Source organism: Phyllostomus hastatus, unplaced genomic scaffold (assembly GCF_019186645.2).
Source record: "Phyllostomus hastatus isolate PE091 unplaced genomic scaffold, TTU_PhHast_1.1 phas_contig_64, whole genome shotgun sequence".
Taxonomy (NCBI): domain Eukaryota; kingdom Metazoa; phylum Chordata; class Mammalia; order Chiroptera; family Phyllostomidae; genus Phyllostomus; species Phyllostomus hastatus.
Genome location: NW_025333928.1, coordinates 5,764,447 through 5,784,810, shown reverse-complemented (window position 1 = coordinate 5,784,810; position 20,364 = coordinate 5,764,447). Strand labels below are relative to the sequence as shown.

The 20,364-nt window shown below is 42.2% G+C and overlaps 1 protein-coding gene across 3 annotated transcripts in view; it reads right to left on the bottom strand.

The window, feature by feature from the left end:
- SLC5A11 (solute carrier family 5 member 11) overlaps window positions 1–20,364 on the bottom strand; it is a 56,362-nt gene that overhangs the window by 20,029 nt on the left and 15,969 nt on the right. For 2 of the 3 annotated variants that reach the window (XM_045849005.1, XM_045849004.1), the window contains 6 exons: window positions 15,691–15,762; window positions 11,794–11,898; window positions 10,465–10,524; window positions 3,823–3,927; window positions 2,569–2,674; window positions 22–102 (listed from right to left, as the gene is read on the bottom strand). In XM_045849005.1, the coding sequence (XP_045704961.1) occupies window positions 22–102; window positions 2,569–2,674; window positions 3,823–3,927; window positions 10,465–10,524; window positions 11,794–11,898; window positions 15,691–15,762 (529 nt within the window). The remainder of the gene's footprint in view (window positions 1–21; window positions 103–2,568; window positions 2,675–3,822; window positions 3,928–10,464; window positions 10,525–11,793; window positions 11,899–15,690; window positions 15,763–20,364) is intronic. The other variant, XM_045849006.1, reaches the window with a different exon arrangement.

The window sequence follows — 20,364 nt, the reverse complement described above, 5'->3', positions numbered from 1 at the left end:
AGTGACCGGACACCCACTTACTGTAGCCCATCAGGGTGAGCGCCCCTATAAGCATGATCACAGTCTGCAGGGCATCAGTGTAGATCACAGCAGCCAGGCCACCTGGGGAGGGAGGGATAAGTACTGATGTGAGGGTCAGGTGCTCTGACAGAGAGGACTTACTCTGGGCCACAGAGGGTATCTGAAAGGTCAAGACTTGACTGTGGAAATTGCTCAGTGTTAATTGTCTGCAAAGATGGCCACAATATCTCCTGTGCATGCTTGTTTTGCCGTGTGACTTTGCTACTCCTTCCATGTTGAGGTGAAGTTGATTTCTCTACCTCTCAAATATGGGCTTGGCCAAATGACTTGCTCTGATGGACAAAACGTGGTGGATGTGATATTGTGCAGCTTCAAGCTGAGGCCTCAAGGGGGCCTTCAGCTTCTGTTTTTGCTCTGCTGTTGCCCTGAGGTCCACCATGCTTCCTTAAGAAACCTAGTCTGCCTAGTGGAGGATGGTGGTCTGCATGGAGGGAAAGCCCAGATGACAGCCCAAGCAAGCCACTAGCCAGGAGAGTGAGGCCACCTTGTCCCAACATCTGTGCCAGATGCCATCTGGCTACAGTTCACCTGAACCAGGTGAGACCAGCAGAACCACCAGCAGCAGACGATCTGTGAAGTGAATTGTGAGCAACAAAGAATCATTGTTGTTTTAAGTCCCTAAATTTGTCAGTGGTTGTTACACAGTAATTTCTGAATGATACAGAAAGTGATGCTTAGGCCACAGTCCCCAGGCCCTGAATACCTTTGTTTTTAACATTGGGAAAAGAATATGAGGGCTTCAGAGGCCTAATACGCTTCCTGAACAGGGTCATGGTGGTTGGCCTCGGGGGATTGTTGTTGGTTTTGCCACCTAGAAAAACCTTTGTAATAATTCTGGACAGAGCAATTTTTCTAGTCTTTTCCCTATATCACCTTCTCCACTTCTTCCCCAAAGGGTGGGGACACATCTAATAGAAACATGTTTGCTGCTGGGCAAGGTCACTGCGCCATAAAAGCCATGCCCATGGGTGTGGTGTTCTGTGCCTCTCCTTCCTTGCTAATAGGAACAGGAGTTTGTCCCAAGTGGGGAAAAGTCTGGCCTACCTTCCAGCCCCAGTTCTCTGCTGTCCTCCCATGCAATTAATCTGCACGAGTGTGGTGAGATCCTGAAGATTTGGTACCACTGAAACCCACCATCATTTCTACACTAACATTTATGGAGCATTATCATGTGCCAGACACTATATTCAGTATTTTATTGGATATTCACTAACATCTGGTGAGTGCCCCCACGAAGTTCTACGTGGTGAAATACAGAGGCAAACAGGACAGTAGCGCATTCCCTGTCTTCACAGAGTTTACAGTCTAATGGGGGAACAGACCCCCAGACAAGGAAACATGAAGATAAATTGGCAGCTGTGACTGGCCCTTCCTTTCCTCTGGGCTCCAGGCACAGAGTTTCTCTTAGTGCTAAAAATAATCAGCCAAGATCTTTCAGTATCAGAGGCCTTTGGATTGTTAGATTTGGTCACTTTTCTGTTTGGAGCCCCCAGCGGTGTTCCATGGCCTATGACATCAACCCAAGCTCAATTTATGTCCTTCTAGGCTCAGGTGCCAGCCCTTTGTTCCACCGCTTCTCCTACTCAGCATGGTGCCGGGGTGGGAGGTGTCACTCTCACCCCAGTTTGTGTGAAGTGCACCCCTGCAGGTGGGCAGGACACAGCCTGAACCATCTGCTTGCTCAGCTTCAGCCACATCAACCCCCCTTGTTGTCCCTCCAACAAGCAAACCATGTTCTCATCTCAGAGCCTTTACACTTGTCTTTGCCTCTGCTTGGAATTCTCTTCCCCTAAACTTCTCATGGATGTTTCCTTAATCACTTAAATCTGGCTCAAATATCACCTTAACTGAATGTTCCATGTAAAAAACATCCTTCTCCCATTTCTCTCCATCTTACGCTGCTGAATTTTCCTTCATAGCACTTGTTAGGTTATAATAGTACACTCTGACATTGCTTATTGGTTTTCTTTCCTTTGGGGCAAAGATTTTGTCTGTCTGTTTACTGCTTCACTCTCTTTCCTAGCATGATGTCTGGAATATGAATATGTATCAATGAAAGACAGAGAAGATGAGAGAGTATATTCAAAACCAGATACTGGTCAAGGCTGTACTCTATGCCGGCAGTCACTGTTCTAGGATGCCAGTCTGAGGGGGACAGATGAGGCTGCCCAGCCTCAGGCTCTAGTAGTTTATGACCTGATTTTGTTTAGTACATGTGAGTACACATATTCAGTACTTGGTAGGTTCTCAATAAATAGGTCTTGAAAAACAGCTTGATACAGTTGTAGTTCATTTTTAAGTCCTCTACCTTATTAGGCCTTATCTTCATTAGGACAGCAATCAAAAGAAATCATATTATTTGGGATAATGAAGTGAAGTTTAATGAGGTCAACAGAGTGGAACACCAGAAGATGGGTCAGGAAGAGATGGGTGGCCCACAGTCCTTAAACACCACCCCTCCCAGCATCACCCCTCATTCAGTCATACCTGCAACAGTGTATACAGCTGTGATGACCAACAGCCCAGCTATGGCCAGGTACAGATCCAATTTCAAAGACTGCTGAATAAAGATGGCACCCGCATACATGTCCACCTATAGAAACATGAAGTGGACAGATGGAGGGATGGATGCATACATGCATACATGGATGAGCGGATGGCTGGGGGATGGATGGACATGTGCAGCACAGGTTCCCCTAGCCTAGATTCAGGCCCCACCCTGACTCTGGAAAACAGAAGAATCAGATAGTGTTGTTTCCTCATCCATCTGATGCCAGAGTCTGGGTCTCAAACTGGAGCCCTGTGGGCAATTACATTTGAGGCCTCTTCCCTGGGCTAATACAACAACATCCTCAGTGGTCTTCCCATTTCTACTCTTGGTGTTGTTCCACCCCCTTCTCCACAGTGCACCTAATTGGATACCATCAGGGTAATCTCCTCCTTCTTCCCAGTTAAGCTCTTCAGTGGCTTTCTAGCCCCTCCATGGTGGTCTAAATAAATCAGTTAGGGTTGCATCCCAGGCCTGGAATGATTTACCTGCTGCTTGCTCTCATTTCCTTTATCCACTTCCTATTACCAGTCCTCCAGGCACTCCAAAACAAGCCCTGTTTCCTTAACAAGTCATGTTCATTCATGTCTCCAAGCTTTTCCTGTTTCTAGCCCATCTTTTTGCAATGTTGATTCCTTTCTCTAAACTCCTCCACTGATGTAACTGCCCTTGTGAAGGCTTCCCCAGGTGTAGAGCCAGTTCCTGTTTAGATCAAATGGGACTCCTTTGCCCCTCTCACCCCCTCACATAGGACCAGCTCTCCCACCTCCAGCTGGATAAGATGACAGCATCCACGTGAGCTGGCCTGGCTGAGCAGCGCATGTCTGGAGGCTCTGCTCTTGGTCACTTTCCAGGAGCTCTGCCCATCCAAAGGTCAGGGTGGGGCAGGCTCATAGGCCATCAGCACATCTGATTAATAGCTGATCACTGCCTATCTCAGGAGGAAGACCAAAGTCCCATCCAAGGGCTCTTGGGAGTCCCAGCCTGACCTGCACCATCCTGAGATGTTGCCGAAGAAGCTTTGGTAGGAGGGGGTGAGGAGTCCTTCTCTCCACCCTTTCTTCTGACTTCCTCTGCCCTTGCTTACCTTCCCCCTACCCCTCCCATCTTTTTCTAACTTCCCTGAAGCCTGGAGAAAGTGAATGGGATGGAGACACTCCAGCAGGGGGCTGTCACCAACCTTCTCACCTTACCGAGATCTTGGTGAAGATATAGATAAACAGGTAGAGCACAGCCAGGATGATGGGGATCCTGTTGCCACCAAAGCGTTTCCTGAGGTATTCTGGCATCGTGGTGACCTGGGGGCCAGAGCTGAGCTTTCACCACCCACCAACTCTGGGCAGATGGCCTCATGATACCAGCCCTCTCCCCACTTTCCCCCATTCAAAAGCATATGCCTGGAGGGATTCTCAATGGAGGGCTCAAAAAAGGCAGGAGAAAATGGGAGCAAAGAGGTGGGGTGTGGAGGAATTGGCGTTCTGTGCATGGGTATGTATCCAACTATCTTATTTTCCAAATGTGAGGCATTTGTGTACCCCATCCCAATTTCTGCCATCTTCACTATTATTAATTGACAATGTTTCTCTCCCAACCAACTCATGTTTTTATGTAAATAAATTGATCTAAAAAAGAAATTTCAAATCTGCACTGTAAATAGAAAAGAGATCCTAAATTTATGAGCATCAGCAAAAATAAACATATGAATAATGAAACAATTCATTAATTTTCTATTTTTTTCTGGAAACTTATTGTTGCACAGCAAAGACTCTGGGCTCAGAGACTACTCATTCTTTCTTTCTTTCTTTTTAAAGATTTTTTTAAAATTATATATTTATTTATTTATTTATTTTAGAGAGGGAAGGGAGGGAGAAAGAGAAACATTAATGTGCGGTTGCTGGGGGTTATGGCCTGCAACCCAGGCATGTACCCTGACTGGGAATCGAACCTGCAACAATTTGGTTCGCAGCCCGCGTTCAGTCCACTGAGCTACACCAGCCAGGGCTTCATTCTTTCTTTAAAAAGAAGTTTTTGGAGAAGCATTGGACAGAATTAAGGGCATACTGGCACCAACATGAGACTTTCCCCTGGCATTCATCAAACAGCTGACAGACTACAGCACAGGAAATAACTTCACTATGTGATTCACTGTCATTGGCCCCATCCTGAACATCTAAAATCATCTTAGTAATCTTCATTTGTTCATGTTTTAAACTTTGGGGAAATTACTTTACTGTAAACCTTTAGTCAGAGCACCATGAAATTGGGAACTCATAGAAAGCTATGCAGACTCCAGAGATAAGAGAAAGTTCAGAGAACTCCTTCACCAGGGAGGCACTGAATTAGGGACACTCCCTCATACCCTAGGGTAGGTGGTCTGAAGCCAGGTGTCATTAGCATATGGGAGAACCCCAAGTCTGAGCCATGTTGCTGAGAACCATTATTTGGGCAACACTTTTCTTGAGGTTTGGCATGTCCTTTCCCCATCTCCTCATTCCCATTGTACTCTCAGACTCGGGGTTGAAAAATGTCATATCTAGCTTCTGGGACCTCAAGCCAACAACTGTTCTTCCACAAGATGCTAGATCTTGGAAGGAAAGGGACAGAGTAATGATGGCATTTGTAGAAATGTTTACAGCTCCCCCTCCAGGGTGTTGCACTTATCTAACTCAGGGAGGAGACAAATGGGTGTCTGACCACGACGAATGGCAAACCCTCCATTCCAAGGTCAGGTTGTGAAGGCAGAAGAAGATGGGAAGGGAGACTGGGAGACTAGCTGGGCAGACTTGATACAAGGACAGCAAATCATAATGGTAGGATCTGGATGTTCAAGACTATAAGGGGTGATGTTCAGTATAAAATTATTTCAATTTTGATGTGTGCTTGATATTTTCTTCATAATAAAATATTCACAAAGATGAACTCTAGGAATACATGGACATTTTAAAAGAAAAAGAAGAAGAAGAGCAAGGCTCTTTTCCTTCCCTCAAAAGGGCCGTTTGGGATTCTGACCCCCATGAAAGTCTTCCCTTGACCCTCAGATCCGCTGCAAGGCCAGCACAACTGGGATTTTTCAGAACGTTATTCTGAACTCTAACGCTCCATCAGGGAGTAACATACAGAAAGATTCGATCAAACCACATAGAATGAACACACTCTTGGTGACATGTATGAGAGTTAATTATAGAGAGCACGTGAGGGCTTCGGCCCTTGACTCTCATCTGTGAAGGAAAAGCACCAGCTGGTCTTGTGTGGCTGAACTCCTTATCACCGGATAGCCACTTTTATTATCTATCGACCTTTGTTTCAATCTAGGGACAGCAGCACAGCCTCTACACACAGGAAGTTTCTAATCAGCTAAGAAAGGAAGGAGGGATAAAAGTCTCAGAAGGTGAGAAACATTGGTATCTGGAAATCAAACTCCAGGGAGAACCGTGAAGCCCACTGACAGATGGGAGGCAGAGCCTAGGCTGCTTATTGTAAAGTACCCAAGAAGGTAGTTTGCCAGTCAGTAAGGTTGCAAGAGACATGACAGAGGCAGAGACGAGGCTGTTCATACAGAGGGGGAACCACCCTCTGGTAGTTGTAGGGTGAATGATAACAGGAAACAGTGACAGCTGTCCTGGGAGATGACCACCCTAGCTCCTTAGGACCTCCATGCTGGTAGTTCCTCCCTCCCTCACACCCTCCTTATCTCCTGGGGGAGGAGGGTGGCAAGGGGACTGCAGCATCTGTGCATTTTCCCTACCACATCCAGATTGGGCCTCCCATCCTCTTATAGAGTCCCTCACTCTTCCTCAGAAAGCCACACTCCTGCTGCCTTGTGTCCCCGGAGACCTGTCCAGCACTCAGTGGGGATCCCAGATCCAACACCTGCTTCCTTTCTTCCCAGATGGTTCCCCAGTCTGGAAGCAACTTCAAAGACAGTGCAGAGAGCCCCACATGCCATACCCCACACAGTATCCTACTTTGCTCAGCCCCAGCCACAGTTGGTCGTTTTCCCTCAGCCACCTGTTTCTCTGACCAACACCCGAATCTTGTCACTTCCAGGCCCCCATTCACCTCTGAAACCCCAAATTTTTATCAGTGCAGCTCTCTCATTTGCTAACTTTTATGAGCCCTGCTTTGGGACTTGGCCAGGATTTCCAGCCCTTAATTGGTGCCTCTTCTTTTGGGTGTCAGCTTATTCCTCTTTTCAGTTATTTCTGAATTCACATAAGACCCTGCTATTGAGTCATTTCTACGATTATTTATTGCACATCTACTACAGGCTAGACACTGGGAGAAAACGAGATGGTTCCTGCCTTCCTGGACCTTACAGTCCAGCGATTTTCAACCTTTTTCATCTCATAGCACACAAACTAATTACTAAAATTTTACAGCACACCAAATATATATATATACATTTATATATATATATATACAAATGTATATATATACAAATGTATATATATACATTTATATATATATTATATATATATATATAAAAGTATATATATATATACTTATATAGAGAGAAAAGTATATATATATACTTTTAATATATATATACAAAAGTATACTTTTGTATATATATATTAAAAGTATACACGCACACACACACACACACACACACACACACACACCCCTATACACATTTTGCCAATCTCACAATAGGTAGTTCATTCACACTGGACAACTAGTGTTGTATTGGCCATTGTCACTTTTTTATTTGACAGTCTGAGGGAAAAGAGGTCAGCTATTACACGTTTTAAAAATTCTTGTTGCATCCTGGTTGAAAATTGTCGTTACGATCCAGTGGGAGAGACACACTGTCCAGTGAGGTGGTTCTCAGCCAAGGAAGATTTATACCTTCACAAGGAACATTTACAGTGTCCGTAGACATCTCAGTGGCCACAGTCTGAGGGATGTTACTGGCATGTATTGGGCAGACACCAGGGTGCACGGGACAGCCCCCTACACAAACACACACAGGGAAAACCTGCCAGCCCAGCATGTCCCTACTGCTGAGGCTGAGAAACCCTGGTCTAGTGGGAGGTAAATTTTCATTTATAATAACATAAGCAAATAAAAAACAGCAACTATGGCAAATAAAGTAGAAGAGGGCTCCTGAAGGAGCTTTCTGGAGGAACTGTGGTGCCAAGGAGGATTTGGAAGATGAATAGAAGTTAACTGTACTATGAAGGGAAGGAAATTTTCCCAGTAAGAAGGGAAAGATCTTAAGGGTCTGGTGAGACAAGAGACTGTCAGGAACTGATACACAGCTGGTATTCAGCTCAATAAATGCTTCTTCAGCGAATGAATAAAATGAACGAAATGATGGAAGATGCTGTGGCTGGAGAGTATAGTTTATTTTTCATATTCATAAGTAAAATTGCTCTGTAATTTTCTTGATGGGTTGTATTAGCACTATCCTGTTCTCAAAAGATGACAGAAATCCATTTTAGGTGGTTAATTGGTTTAAATGTGAAAAGTTCTAGAAGATATATAGACAAATTTCTTTATGACCTGGGATAGGAAAAGATTTTTTTGAGACCAAATAAGGCAGGAAAAGGGGATAAATGTGACAAAATTGCAAATGGGATCTGTTTATGAAAACACCATTAAGAAATGAAAAAGCAAACCAAAAAAAAGGAAAAAGAAGATATTTGCAACACATATAACCACCCTCAAGACTTGTTTCCAGAATATATGAAGAACTTCTATAAATCAATAAGAAGCTATATGGCTTAATAGAAAAGTTGGCAAAGCTCCTAGACAGGTTACTTCCCAAAAAAGGAAAATAAAATGACCAGAGAGTAGATAAACAGAATTGGTGATTGAAAACCCAGTGAGACACTGCTACACACCCACCAGATTAGCAAGAAAATATCAAGTGATGGCTAGAATGTGGAATAACAGAGCCAAGGGAATTTGCATGCACTGCAAGCTGGAGGATCAGTTGATAGAACTGCTCTGGGAGAAAGTTCAGCAGTATCTAGTTAAGCCAGATAAACATAGTCAATGACCAGGAGTTCCACCCACAGATATCTCTCCATAGACACATGTTTGTGCCCATCAGGACACTTGTATACAAAGGTTCATTTCATAGCAGCATTTCCATCACAGCCAAACATTAAGAATGGACAAATACATTGGGTGTCATTATCCTATGTAACACTCCATAGCAATGAAAATTAACACATTAGCTATGTGCAATGAAACAACATGTTACCCTGATTCCATTTATATATATATAAATATATTTTAAATATATATATTTAAATTTTATATATATTTAAAATATATATAATAAATATATCTATTTATTTAAAATATAATATATATTTATTTATTTTTAAATATATATATATATTTAAAAAGTAAAATTAAGCCATGCTATTTAGTTATGCATAATTAAAACTGTAATGAAAAGCAAGGATGTGAGTGTGATGAATGTTGAGAGTAGAGGTGTTGAGAGCTCCTGAAGGCACATGGGTGAGACTGAGAACATCTGATGTCTTGATGTGGGTGTTCATTTTACAATCATTTGTGAGGCTCTTAACTTGGGTTTCATCACTCTTTTGTGTGTACATTTTATTTCCCAGTAAAAATGAACTGGGTAGCTTTGTAACTATCTTTCTCGGCATGACATTTCTCAGCATGACAGGGCTTGGATACCAGCCCCTGCTGATAAACACGTGTCTGTTCCCTGAGTTTCTATCACAAACAGCTACAGCAGTCACCTCCAGCCTCTGTGCCTCTTCTCAACCTTCAGCCACATGAGTTCCTTCCTCACTCTCAGCAGATGACATGATCTGCTACTCACCATAGATAGCAAAAACCATCACCTGAGAATGCCTGGCCACCCTACCTGTGAACTAACCTGTATCTCCACCATCCTTGATGCCTTCCCATAGTAGGTGCTCAATAAATACGTACCAATGCTTTGGCCCAGAGACCCTAGTGCTCCATCCAGTGCTGTTACACCCCAGATATTTTGTCTATGCAAGAGCTAGTTACAGGGGGAGTGAGCAGACCCAGCTCCCCCCCATCAAAGACCTCGCTTATTTGGACTCAGTATTATCTCCAAGTGAGATTATTTATCCCTACATCATTGCCCTTCACATGGAGTACACTGCATCTGGCGCAAAGTGATTTTAAGTGATTTCTCTCATCATAAAACAGTTCTTTCTACTTTGTGTATTTTTAAATTTTCATAACAGAAAGTAAAAAATCAGTTATTGCTTTATAAACAATACTATAATATTGTATAATCTTGCCATGTATGATAGAACATCTAAAACAAAGCAAGCAACATCTAGACATTACAAGTAACAGAAAGTTATCAAATAAGATCAGGAATGACATTTAAAAGTACTCTTTCAAAAATTCTAAAAAAGATTCTATTACCATTATTTGGTAATAAAAATTATTTCATACCCACCAGAAATAACTCAATTATTATAGTTTTGCATAAAAAGGAGGAAAAAACCACTAAATTGGATTTTTTTTTACTTAAAAGTAGTAATGTTATGGCTTAAGCATTTAAGAGAGACTGCAAGTTTTATATTTGTGTTTTGGCTTTAAAAAAAAAATTTTGGGCCCACATTTCTTCCAGTCTCTGAAAGCTCCATATGTATCTCTGACATCCATTACTAGGTGGAAACTGCTAAGGACATTTCCTAATTTTTTCACCTGTGCATTGCCACTCTCCAGTGCTAGGACCTCTTTGGTACTGTCTATTGGATGTCCACATTTGGAGGGACGGATGCTTGAGGGAAGGAAGGAGGGAATGCAGGCTTGTCCCTTCCCAAAGGGCTCCTCATTCCTGTGCACCCAATGCCACTCAGACTCACCTGACCGGCAATATAGATGGGGAGGAAGACCCAGGCCAATATCAGCACAGAAAATAAGCCCTGCAGAGAAAACAGAGTCAGGACTCGGCTTCCACCCACGACTAGGTGCCCACCTGGATTTCCTCTGCACCCTGAGGTAACATGGTCAGCCTGCACCTCTGCGTCAGTCTCTTAGTTGCTGAGTGGCTCACCTTCCCTGGACCATCATATTTCCATGTTTAAATGGGAGAAGGGGATGAAGTAGGGGCAAGTGGAAATAGACGCCTTTTTGTGAATCCTAGCACAGTGCCTCATAAACCTCATAGTATCCCCCTTTATCCAAGTGTATTTCCTCCCCTTCTTTGTTAAAACAGGGCTGGGAGACCCTGGGGGCAGCTCAGTTGGTTGGAGCATTGTCCTGACACACCAAGGTTGCAGGTTCGGTCACCAATCAGGGCACATACAAGAATCAACCAAAGCATGAATAAATAAGTGGGACAACAAATCTCTCTCTCTCTTTCAAATCAATAAATAAAAATATTTTTTTAAAAAACAAAGCTGTGAGGTCAGGTAGGCTGGTGGTGCTAGAATTCATACAGGTCTCTGAGGCCCATTTTTTTCACCTGTGAAATGGGAGCAGCAGAGCCTTACTGGGCTGTTGCAAGGAAATCGGTGAGATGATGTTTGCTAAGCACTTACTATACACCAGGCACTCCTTTGCACCTTTTACAAACATTTATTCATTTAATCCTCCATGTGTCAGGTACTATTACTATCATTCCTATTTTATACATGAGGCTCAGAGAGGTTAAGTCACTTGTTCAAGATTACAAAACTTGTTAAGTATTGTAGCCAGAATGTGAAACCAGTCAGTCTGGTTCCAGTCCGTAACCGAATCCTATAATATAATAATGTATGTAAAGTACTTAAGTCAGTGGCACAGAGTAAGCACTAAAAATTACTTATTATAAACATGAAGGTCACTTTAATATGTACATCCTCTCCCCCTCTGAAAATCATATCATGAATGAGACCTGCTACACAGAGAGTATGTACTATCTCTCAGGTATCTGTGGAATGGCAAAAAGGTCAGGAGCCACTGAACCACATAATTTTTGTGACGGCCAACTGGTATCTAATCCACAGAAACACCTTCCAGTCGTTATAGGCCCCCATCAAGCAGACTTGTAGATCAAAGTGATTTTTGCTGACCAGGGTGCCTTTATGCTTCCTGTTTATCTTTTCATAAACTACCACTCTATTTTTAGAAGTGCAAGGCATTCACACATCTGCCCCCGGGATCTATCTCTTAGGTAGAGTGGGCTGTCCACTCCATGGTACAATACTTACATTGAACTCATAAGCAGCTACAGAAACCCCCGCAGCAGCACCTGACCCTGCCAGGCCTACAAAATGTCCACTTCCTATGTTGCTGGCAAACAAGGATGCACCCACCTGTGGGGAGATAAACAGGTCATAACTTGGAGCCGAGGTCTGGGGTACCACTTCTCCACCCCCAGTTCTTCCCGTGCTCCAAAGGGACAAAGACAAAAGGAGATGTGGAGAAGACAGGGCTTCTAGCTTATCTGGAACTTTTTTTCAAGTTAGAAAAGACTCTCCTTCCCCAGGACTCTTTTACTTCCAGTTATCATAAATTAGCATAATAAATGTGCATATCTGTGTTGCCCAGAATGTGAATTGTGCTAGGGTTGTACAGTACACAACTTGAACAACTGTATGTGGTATCCCTGGAAGGAAGGATGGTATGTATTGCACAAAGTGCTTCATAATGAGAATCAGGAGGCTTGTGTTATTCCCAGATTTGCTTCTGTCTTAGCAAAATAGAGAGCCCCCACTCTGGTACTTGACTCCAATTCCTGTAAGACTGTACTTATAGGAATTGATCCCAGTCCCTGGTCTTAGGTGATTGGGCAAGATAAGCCTGAGCTCCTGGCCCAAGCTGGGCCAGTTGCATTTTCTCTCCTGGGAATTTGGACACCATTTCTGCTGGTCCCTTAGACTGAAGGTATATAATTCATGGAGGTGCGTGGGTAGCAGGGTGGTGGGTGGTGGGTGTTGGGTGGTATATTCAATAATGTACTCATCACTGCCATTTTGCTGAGAGAAAGAAGCATGTTGGAGAGATTCAGGGAGAGGCAGACCAGATGAGCAACAAGCAAAAGAGGGGTGGAGATATAGAGTAGAAATAGAGAGGGGACAGGGGTAAGAGGGAGAGGGGGACAGAACTATCTGAGAGGGCTCTTGTGACTCCTGTTGACTTTCTAGTCTTTGGTTTTCATCTAATTCTATTCCATTTATCTATTGTAACACATTTTTTTTTTATTATGGTCACTTTGTAGTAAATTTTGAAATCGGGAGATATGAATCCTCCAACTTTGTTTTTGTTTAAGATTGTTTTAACTATTCTGAGTGTTTGTATTTTCATATAAATTTTAGGATATGCTTGTCAATTTTTGCAAAAAAAATAAGCAGCTTGAATTTTGATAAGGACTGTGTTGATTCTGTTGATCATGTTGGGAAGTATTACCATCCTAACAGTATTTAAGTCTTCAGATCAGTGAACACAGGTTGTGTTGCCAGTTTTTTGAGTCCTTTGAGTACTTCCAATGTTTACATTGTATATGTTACACTTCATTTGTAAAATTTACTAAGTATTTTATTCTTTCGATATAATCGTAAATGGAATTTTCTTAATTTTATTTTTAAATTATTTATTGCTAATATTAAAAAATGTTGACTTTTTATATTGACTTTTATATTGACCTTATGTTCTACATTTACTGAACTCATTTATTAGCTATAGTGTTTTTCTGGGTCAGTCAGGATTTTCTATTTTCAAGATCATGTCATCAGCAAATAAAGATAGCTTTATTTGTTTCTCTTCAACTGTAATGGCTTTTACTTATTTTTCTTGTGAGTTCCTCTGGCTAAAGTTTCCAGTAAAATGTTGAGTAAAAATGGCAAGAGGGGACATTGTCTTGTTCTTTATCTCGGGGGAAAGGTTTTAGTCTTTTATCATTAAGTATAATGTTAAATGTGAGGTTTTTTTGTAAATGCCACTTGTCAGGTTAAAAACTTTCTGTTTCTAGTTTGCTGAGGTTTTTTTACTCATATAGGGGTGTTGGATTTTATCAAACATTTTTTCTGCACGTATTGAGATGATCACATAGTTTCATCCTTTATTATTATGTAATATGGTGTATTGTGTTAATCAGCATTTTTGTATGTTAACCAACCTTGCATTCCTAGGATAACTCTCTCATGGTCATGGTGTATAATATTTTGTATATACTGCTAGGACTAGTTTGTGAGGACTTTTTAATCTATGTTCATAAAATGTATTTTTCTGTAGTTTTCCCTTGCAGTATCTGTTTGATTTTGGTACTAGCATAATATGTAACTCACAGGATGAATTAGAGAGTGTTCACTTATATTCTTGAGAAGAGTTTGTGAAGGACTGTTGTCTTCATCCAGTAAATTCAACATTTGGGCTTCTTCAGGGACACTTTCTACTGACTGCTCTTCTTCATGTATATAGAACACTTTCTCATTTCTTTGCACAACTCATAATTTTTTGTTAAAAGTGGACATTTAAAATAATATCATGTGACATCTGTAGAAATTTTATTGTTCCACACTCACCAGAGTTGATTGTTTTTGCAATTTGTTGTTGTTGCTTCTGCTCCAACTGTTTATTTGCTTAGAGACTTCCTTGAATGAATTCTATAAAGTCTGTATTTTTTATCTTGTGTGATCAGTAACATAACTTTCCACTTAGTTTAGTGGCCAGTTAATAACTAGACAGAATTTTCCTTTAATAACTGAAAGCAATAAGTCTACCAGTTTTTGTCAAGAAGCTTTGTGTGCATGTCAGGGTATGCTTTCAACACTCAGTTTGGACGTTTACAATTCTGTCCTAGTCTGCACTTCCTGTTTGTGCAGAGCCTCACCGTCAGCTGAGGTGAGGTGAGGTGAGAGCTTAGGGTTTTTTCTAAGCATGTGCACAGCTCTACATACACATATGACCTTCTATATTCCCAGGAATATGTCAGAGCTTTTCAAAATATCATATGAATATCTCTTTATACAGCTTTCCTTTTAAGTGCCCTGGTTAGCCCCATTGTATGCCCCAAATGTTATTGTTGCCTCAGGCAGCAGCAATGGTAAACAACTGCCACTGATTGTTTTTGACAAGTATCTGTGGGGGGTCACTGCTTCAGGGCAAATAAAGGCAAGTCTTGCAAGTGGGGTTTCCTATGGAACTTCAGGAAGGGGAAAATAGTGACAGTTCTATGAGAAATGGAGCTGAAAGGGGCTTCAATCCTGTTCTGACTGGAGGCTCAGATACTTGTTATCTCTCTGCATCTTAAACTCTGCATCTTTCAGACTCATTGCAAATAGGAGAGGCTCTCCCTCTTCTTACTTCAAAGATTTAACCCTATTTTAGGATACCATAACTAAAAGTATTATCCCTGACCACCTTCCCAAGGTCCACTAAGTACATGCCTGTGGGCATGTGTGATATGTATGTGTGTGTGTGGAAATGTCTTTAGATCTATTTGAAAACAAAATACAGTAACAGCCTCCAGTTTTTCTTAAGGCTTTAGTCCTGCTCATTTCTTATCATATATGCCTCAGGGGAGATTAAACTTCCCCCAGCTCTGAGTGTATGACCCAGGCTTGAGCCTGTTAACACAGCAAACTACCTTGGCCACAGTTATTGGCAGAGGGATAGGCATGGAACATAATCAGAAATGAGATATTTTCCAGGGATACATCCATGGAAGCAGATGTTCTTCCCATGCTGGGCTGGAACTTGAGGATGAAAGGTTTAGAACACTGTCTGTCATCTTGTTGACATGAAGTTGAGTCTGTCTGGGAATAGTTCCCATCCAGAAGAAGAGATGATAGATAGATAGATAGATAGATAGATAGATAGATAGATAGAAATATAAAGAATAAACAAAGAGGGGAAGCCAGGTCCTAATAATATCACGTGGGCCCCTCTACTCTGCCATAACTAAAATGTTTAGATTTTTTCCTTAGGTGAGCTGATTAATGTTTTTAATTAAACAAATTTTAGTTGGAGCTAAGCCTTCTCTAATATAGACTGTGACTTCCACATAATGAGCAACTAAAGTGTCCTGAGAAAGCAAAGGCTAGTCAGAACATCAGCACTTGAAAATTCTATGAGAAGTGACTTTAACTAAACTGAAGAACACTTACTGGCCACCACATCATGTCCCCTCCAGCCAGAAAGTAGCCTTTCACTGTATCTCTTTTGGTCTTCACAGTGGACTAAAACAAAGAAGAAAAGTGAATGAGGGAAAATATTAACAAACAGAGGCCTTCCCAAAATGGCCTAAGCCACAGATTATAAACTGAGAGTCCAGTGGGCCAGATCTGGATATCAAATACATTTTGTCAGACCCATGGTTATAAGGAAGATTTTAATTTGAATGCTTTTAGAGGAGACATAAACTCATCAGGTCAGTACAGCCCCTACCCATCCTGCTTCACACATTTATGACAACCTACTTAGTCCCTTAAGTAGGGACTAAGAGTTTTAAACCCATGGCTTATCTATAACAGCCCACAATATACATCATTTATTCAGTGTTAGCATTTGTGTAGTGTCATACGAGCATAGCATCAGGCATTATGCTAAGCATTTTAAAGCATTGTCTCATTTTAATTCTTACCAGTTCCCATGAGGCTGATATCATTAGGCCAGTCTAATGGATGAAAAAACTGAGGTTCAGCAGTCAAGTCACTTATATAATGCCACATTTTTAGATAGCATAAGGGACAGCAATCCAAGCCTAGTTCAGCCTGATTTTGGAGCCCATATTTTTAGCTGGTCTACAAAGCCATTTTTAGAAGAAGTAAGCTTCCTGGCCTTGAAGGTGTTTTGATATTTTGGCCACTAAATAGTCTGAGTGATATTGAATAAGTTGTTTAACTCCTCTGGGTGTGAATGTTGGTGAGGAAATAGGACATGACATGATTCTGTATTTTTTCATCCCTGCAAATAATCTTCCTATAGAAAATAGACACTACTGAGTGATGTCAACATCATAGTGAAGTGAGAAGACCCATTTGTATGTCCCCTTAAATCTATAACTAGTTGGACATCTATTATTTAACAAAGGTCTCTCTGCTTAACACATTAGCATGCCTAAGAGAGACACACATCAGCACATCTGAAGGTGGGTGTATTAGAATGCATAGGGAGGCAGGATGGGAGGAAGGGCAGGGATGGCGCCTGAGGATGCAATTCCCCTGGCTGTTACAGCTGAGCCCATGGCCCCAACTAATGTGAAAGCAGTGGAAAAGTCAGAGTACATCCTCCCCACTACAGCCAGAGGGAGGGTGAAGGGGTGGGGCGGGGGAGAACAGTGTCAGGGCCTGAAAATCTGGCTCCCTTCTTGGTAGCAGCAGTGGGGACACATCTATGGCCTCTCAGTACAGCCTGGTAGTATCAGCAGTTGTGCAGAACTTGGTAACAGCACAGTAGGCTCATGAACCTAGCTCTCTGCAACCAGGCACATCTCTCAGCATGGTGGTGGTGCCCTGAGTCCAAGGTGACACATACACAGTAGGGACATACACCATCCTAATCACCCAAGCAGTGGCTCCCACAACAACAGTGACACCCTGCCACCGTGACCCCGAAGGCACAAGTAACACAGGTAAGAAAAAACAAAAACTTGTGCTAGAAAGATTTTCTGCTGAAAAATGAAAGACTTCTAATTATCAACCTTCTGAATTGTTAAAATCAAAATGGTGCCTAAATAAGAAAAGTGTTTGTATATATAAAAATAACATTAATTTGATAAATTAGTAAAGCATGCAATTTTTTTTTATAAATAAGAAAACAGAAAATCAATTAGAATCCCTGGAAAACCCAAAACAATTAAATAAAGTCTCATTTCAAATATGAAAAAAAAAAGTGTTCACTGCATCAAATATGCCAGTAAAGGAACAACTCATAAACAACCGTGAACAACCAAGGTAACACAATAACACAGGAATAAAAGGAAATTGTCCAGAAACCAAACTGATGTCACAGATAACTGGAATCTAAATGAGAGAGAATTCAAAATAGCAGTCCTGAAAAAATGCAACAAGATCCAAAAAACTCAGAAAACCAGCTCAATAGCTCAGGGGTGGAATTAATAAATAGAAGAGTACTTTACTGAAGAGATTGAAAGTATAAAAAAGGAACCAAACAGAGAATTTAAGATGTCAGTGGAGTAGGTGAAAGCTACAGTCACTTCCTCTCAGGACAAAACTGGAATTACAACTAAATTATAGAACAATCATCCTGAATAACTAACTGAAGACTAGCTGAAGAGAAATCTTATAACCAAGGATTTACAGAAGAAGTCACATTGAGAATGGTAGGAAGAGCCGTGAGTGTGTAGGGCTGACCCCACTCCTTTGGACAGTGGCTGAGCTTCTGGAGGGATATCTCAGCTGTGGGGGCAGGATTCCTCCCAAGAAGCATGGGGTCTCAACACCAAGCTGGGCTTACCAGGTCAGAGCACCAGAGCCTGGAAGAGGTGCCCACAAAACATCTGACTATGAAAAGCAGCAGGGGTTCTGCCCATCATGGAAAGATGGTAATCTGCTAGAGGTACAGGTGCTCTCTTACAGAACCAACACACAATATTTTATTTGCAGCCACTCATTCTGGGCTCTGGCAGAGGGAGGGTGGGGTAGACTATAGTCATATAAGGAGAGCCTGGGGTTTGTGGCTCTGGAGAGAGAGCTGAATAGAAAGCCCCAAGGATCCCATGCTGAGTCATTCTCCCATACTGCAGAAGCCACCTTTCCTGAGTAGAGCATCAGCCTAGAGGAGAACAATAACCCCACACTCTGGACTCCTTCTCTCATATCACCCTGTGGAGTTTCTGCCCAGCTGAGAAGGACAGCTGCCTGGGCCAGAGTATAGAGGTCTGGGCAGACTCAGGGTGACTGAGTTGTATGGCGTTGGGATGGGGGTCACACACCCCATCTTCCTCTAAGCCTGACTGGTACCTCCTCCTCATGGGAGACCCTCTAGCCCATCCTCCCAACACTCAGTGGCTCCACCCTGCTGAGCTCTATGTCCTCCTGGAAGAACCTGAAACAGACTGTGTTGTGTGGCTCTGCAACAAGAGCCATTTTTCCCTTACATGCCTGGATGGAGCAGAGCCCTCCCTCACACAGCAAAATCTTGGTCTGTTTTGGCTTGATAAACTCTGCTAACTTCACCCTGATGACTCCTTGAGATCCTTCCCCAACACAAAAGTGTGCAAGCACCCAACAGGTGGCAGCTAGAGTTGGTACACCCAGGGACATTTGCCGAGTGTCCTCAGACTCAGCACTCGCACTGAATTTGAACCTGTATCAGTCTGTTAAGCACCACTCAGCCCTACTTGGTGACTCACTAAGAACCTACCTCCTGTAACTTGAGTACCACTAAAGGTTCTTTCAATGATTGAGTCTAACAGGCAGCCAGCAGTTGCAGGCAGATCTCAGGGTGCCTTGGGATTTTTCTGATCTGCCCTGAGGCCCAGTGTTGGTAAAAGCCAACACTGGTGCACAGCTTGGTCCTTCCCATGCACACCCAGCCACAGCAGAAGCAGCCACACACTGTGGATTTTTGGTAGCTTCAAACAGGTTGTCCAGAGCCCATCACAGGCAGCATCTGACATTGGTCTGCCCCAATGTCCCTTTCAAGAGTCCCAGAGCCAATCTACCCAGTCATCAGCTTCAGACAACATCAAAGCAGGATCAAGTTTCACAAGTGGCATATCCAAAGGGAGATCTTGGCAGGCATTAAACTCTGCTGAGGTGAATTCCACTTCATGTGATCAGCACCTGCACAGCAGCTTGTACACAGTGGTCAGGGTTGATCCTCACAATTAGCCAGCCAGAGGGTCATTCCCATGTGCAAACAGGCCAATTACAACAGAAGGGCAGACATAACCCACACAAGGGACATTCCTGACATACCCAGCTCAGCATGGTAGGTGTCCTGTGGGGTTGTGATCAAGTAGACTGCACCACTGAATCCCACAGGACACCTACTATATAAGGCTATCCTGACAAGACTGGGAGTCACTGCAGATCTATCTACTACACAGAAACAAACACAAAGAAGTAGCCAAAATGAAGAGAAAAAGAGAAATGAAGAGAATTCACCAGATGAAATGGAGACAAGCAATTTATCAGATATTTAATTCAAATGGTTATAAAATTTTTCAGCAACATAACAAAAGACACAGAAAGCATAAAAAAAGAATGAGTCAGAAATGAAGAATACAACATCTGAAATGAAGAATGCACTAGAAAGATGAACAGTAGGCTGGACGAAGCAGAGGACTGAATCAGCAATTTGGAGGAAAAGGTAGAAAAAAACCCACACCCAATCAGAGCAGCAGAAAGAAAAAAGTTTTTAAAAATGAGGATACTTTTTGGGATAGTGTAAAGCATAACAACATAAGAGTACCAGAGGAAAAGAGAAACCAAGAGATTGAAAAGCTATTTGAAGAAATAATGACCAAAAACTTCCCTAAATGGTGAAGAAAAAAGACAATTCCAAGAAGCACAGAGAGTTCCAAAAAAGGTGGACCCACAGAGATCCACACCAAGACACATTATAATGAAAACACCAAAGGTTAAAGACAAATAGAAAATCTTAAAAGCAGCAAGAGAAAAGTAGTTAGTTACCTACAAGGAAGCTCCCATAAGACTGTCAGCTGATTTCTCAACAGAAACATTTCAGGCCAGAAATATTCAAAGTGCTATAAAGCAAAGATCTACAACCAAGACTTCTTTACCCAACAAAGCTATCATTTTAAATTGAAGGAGAAATAAAGAGCTTCCTAGAGCTCCCTCCCCCCAAAAAAA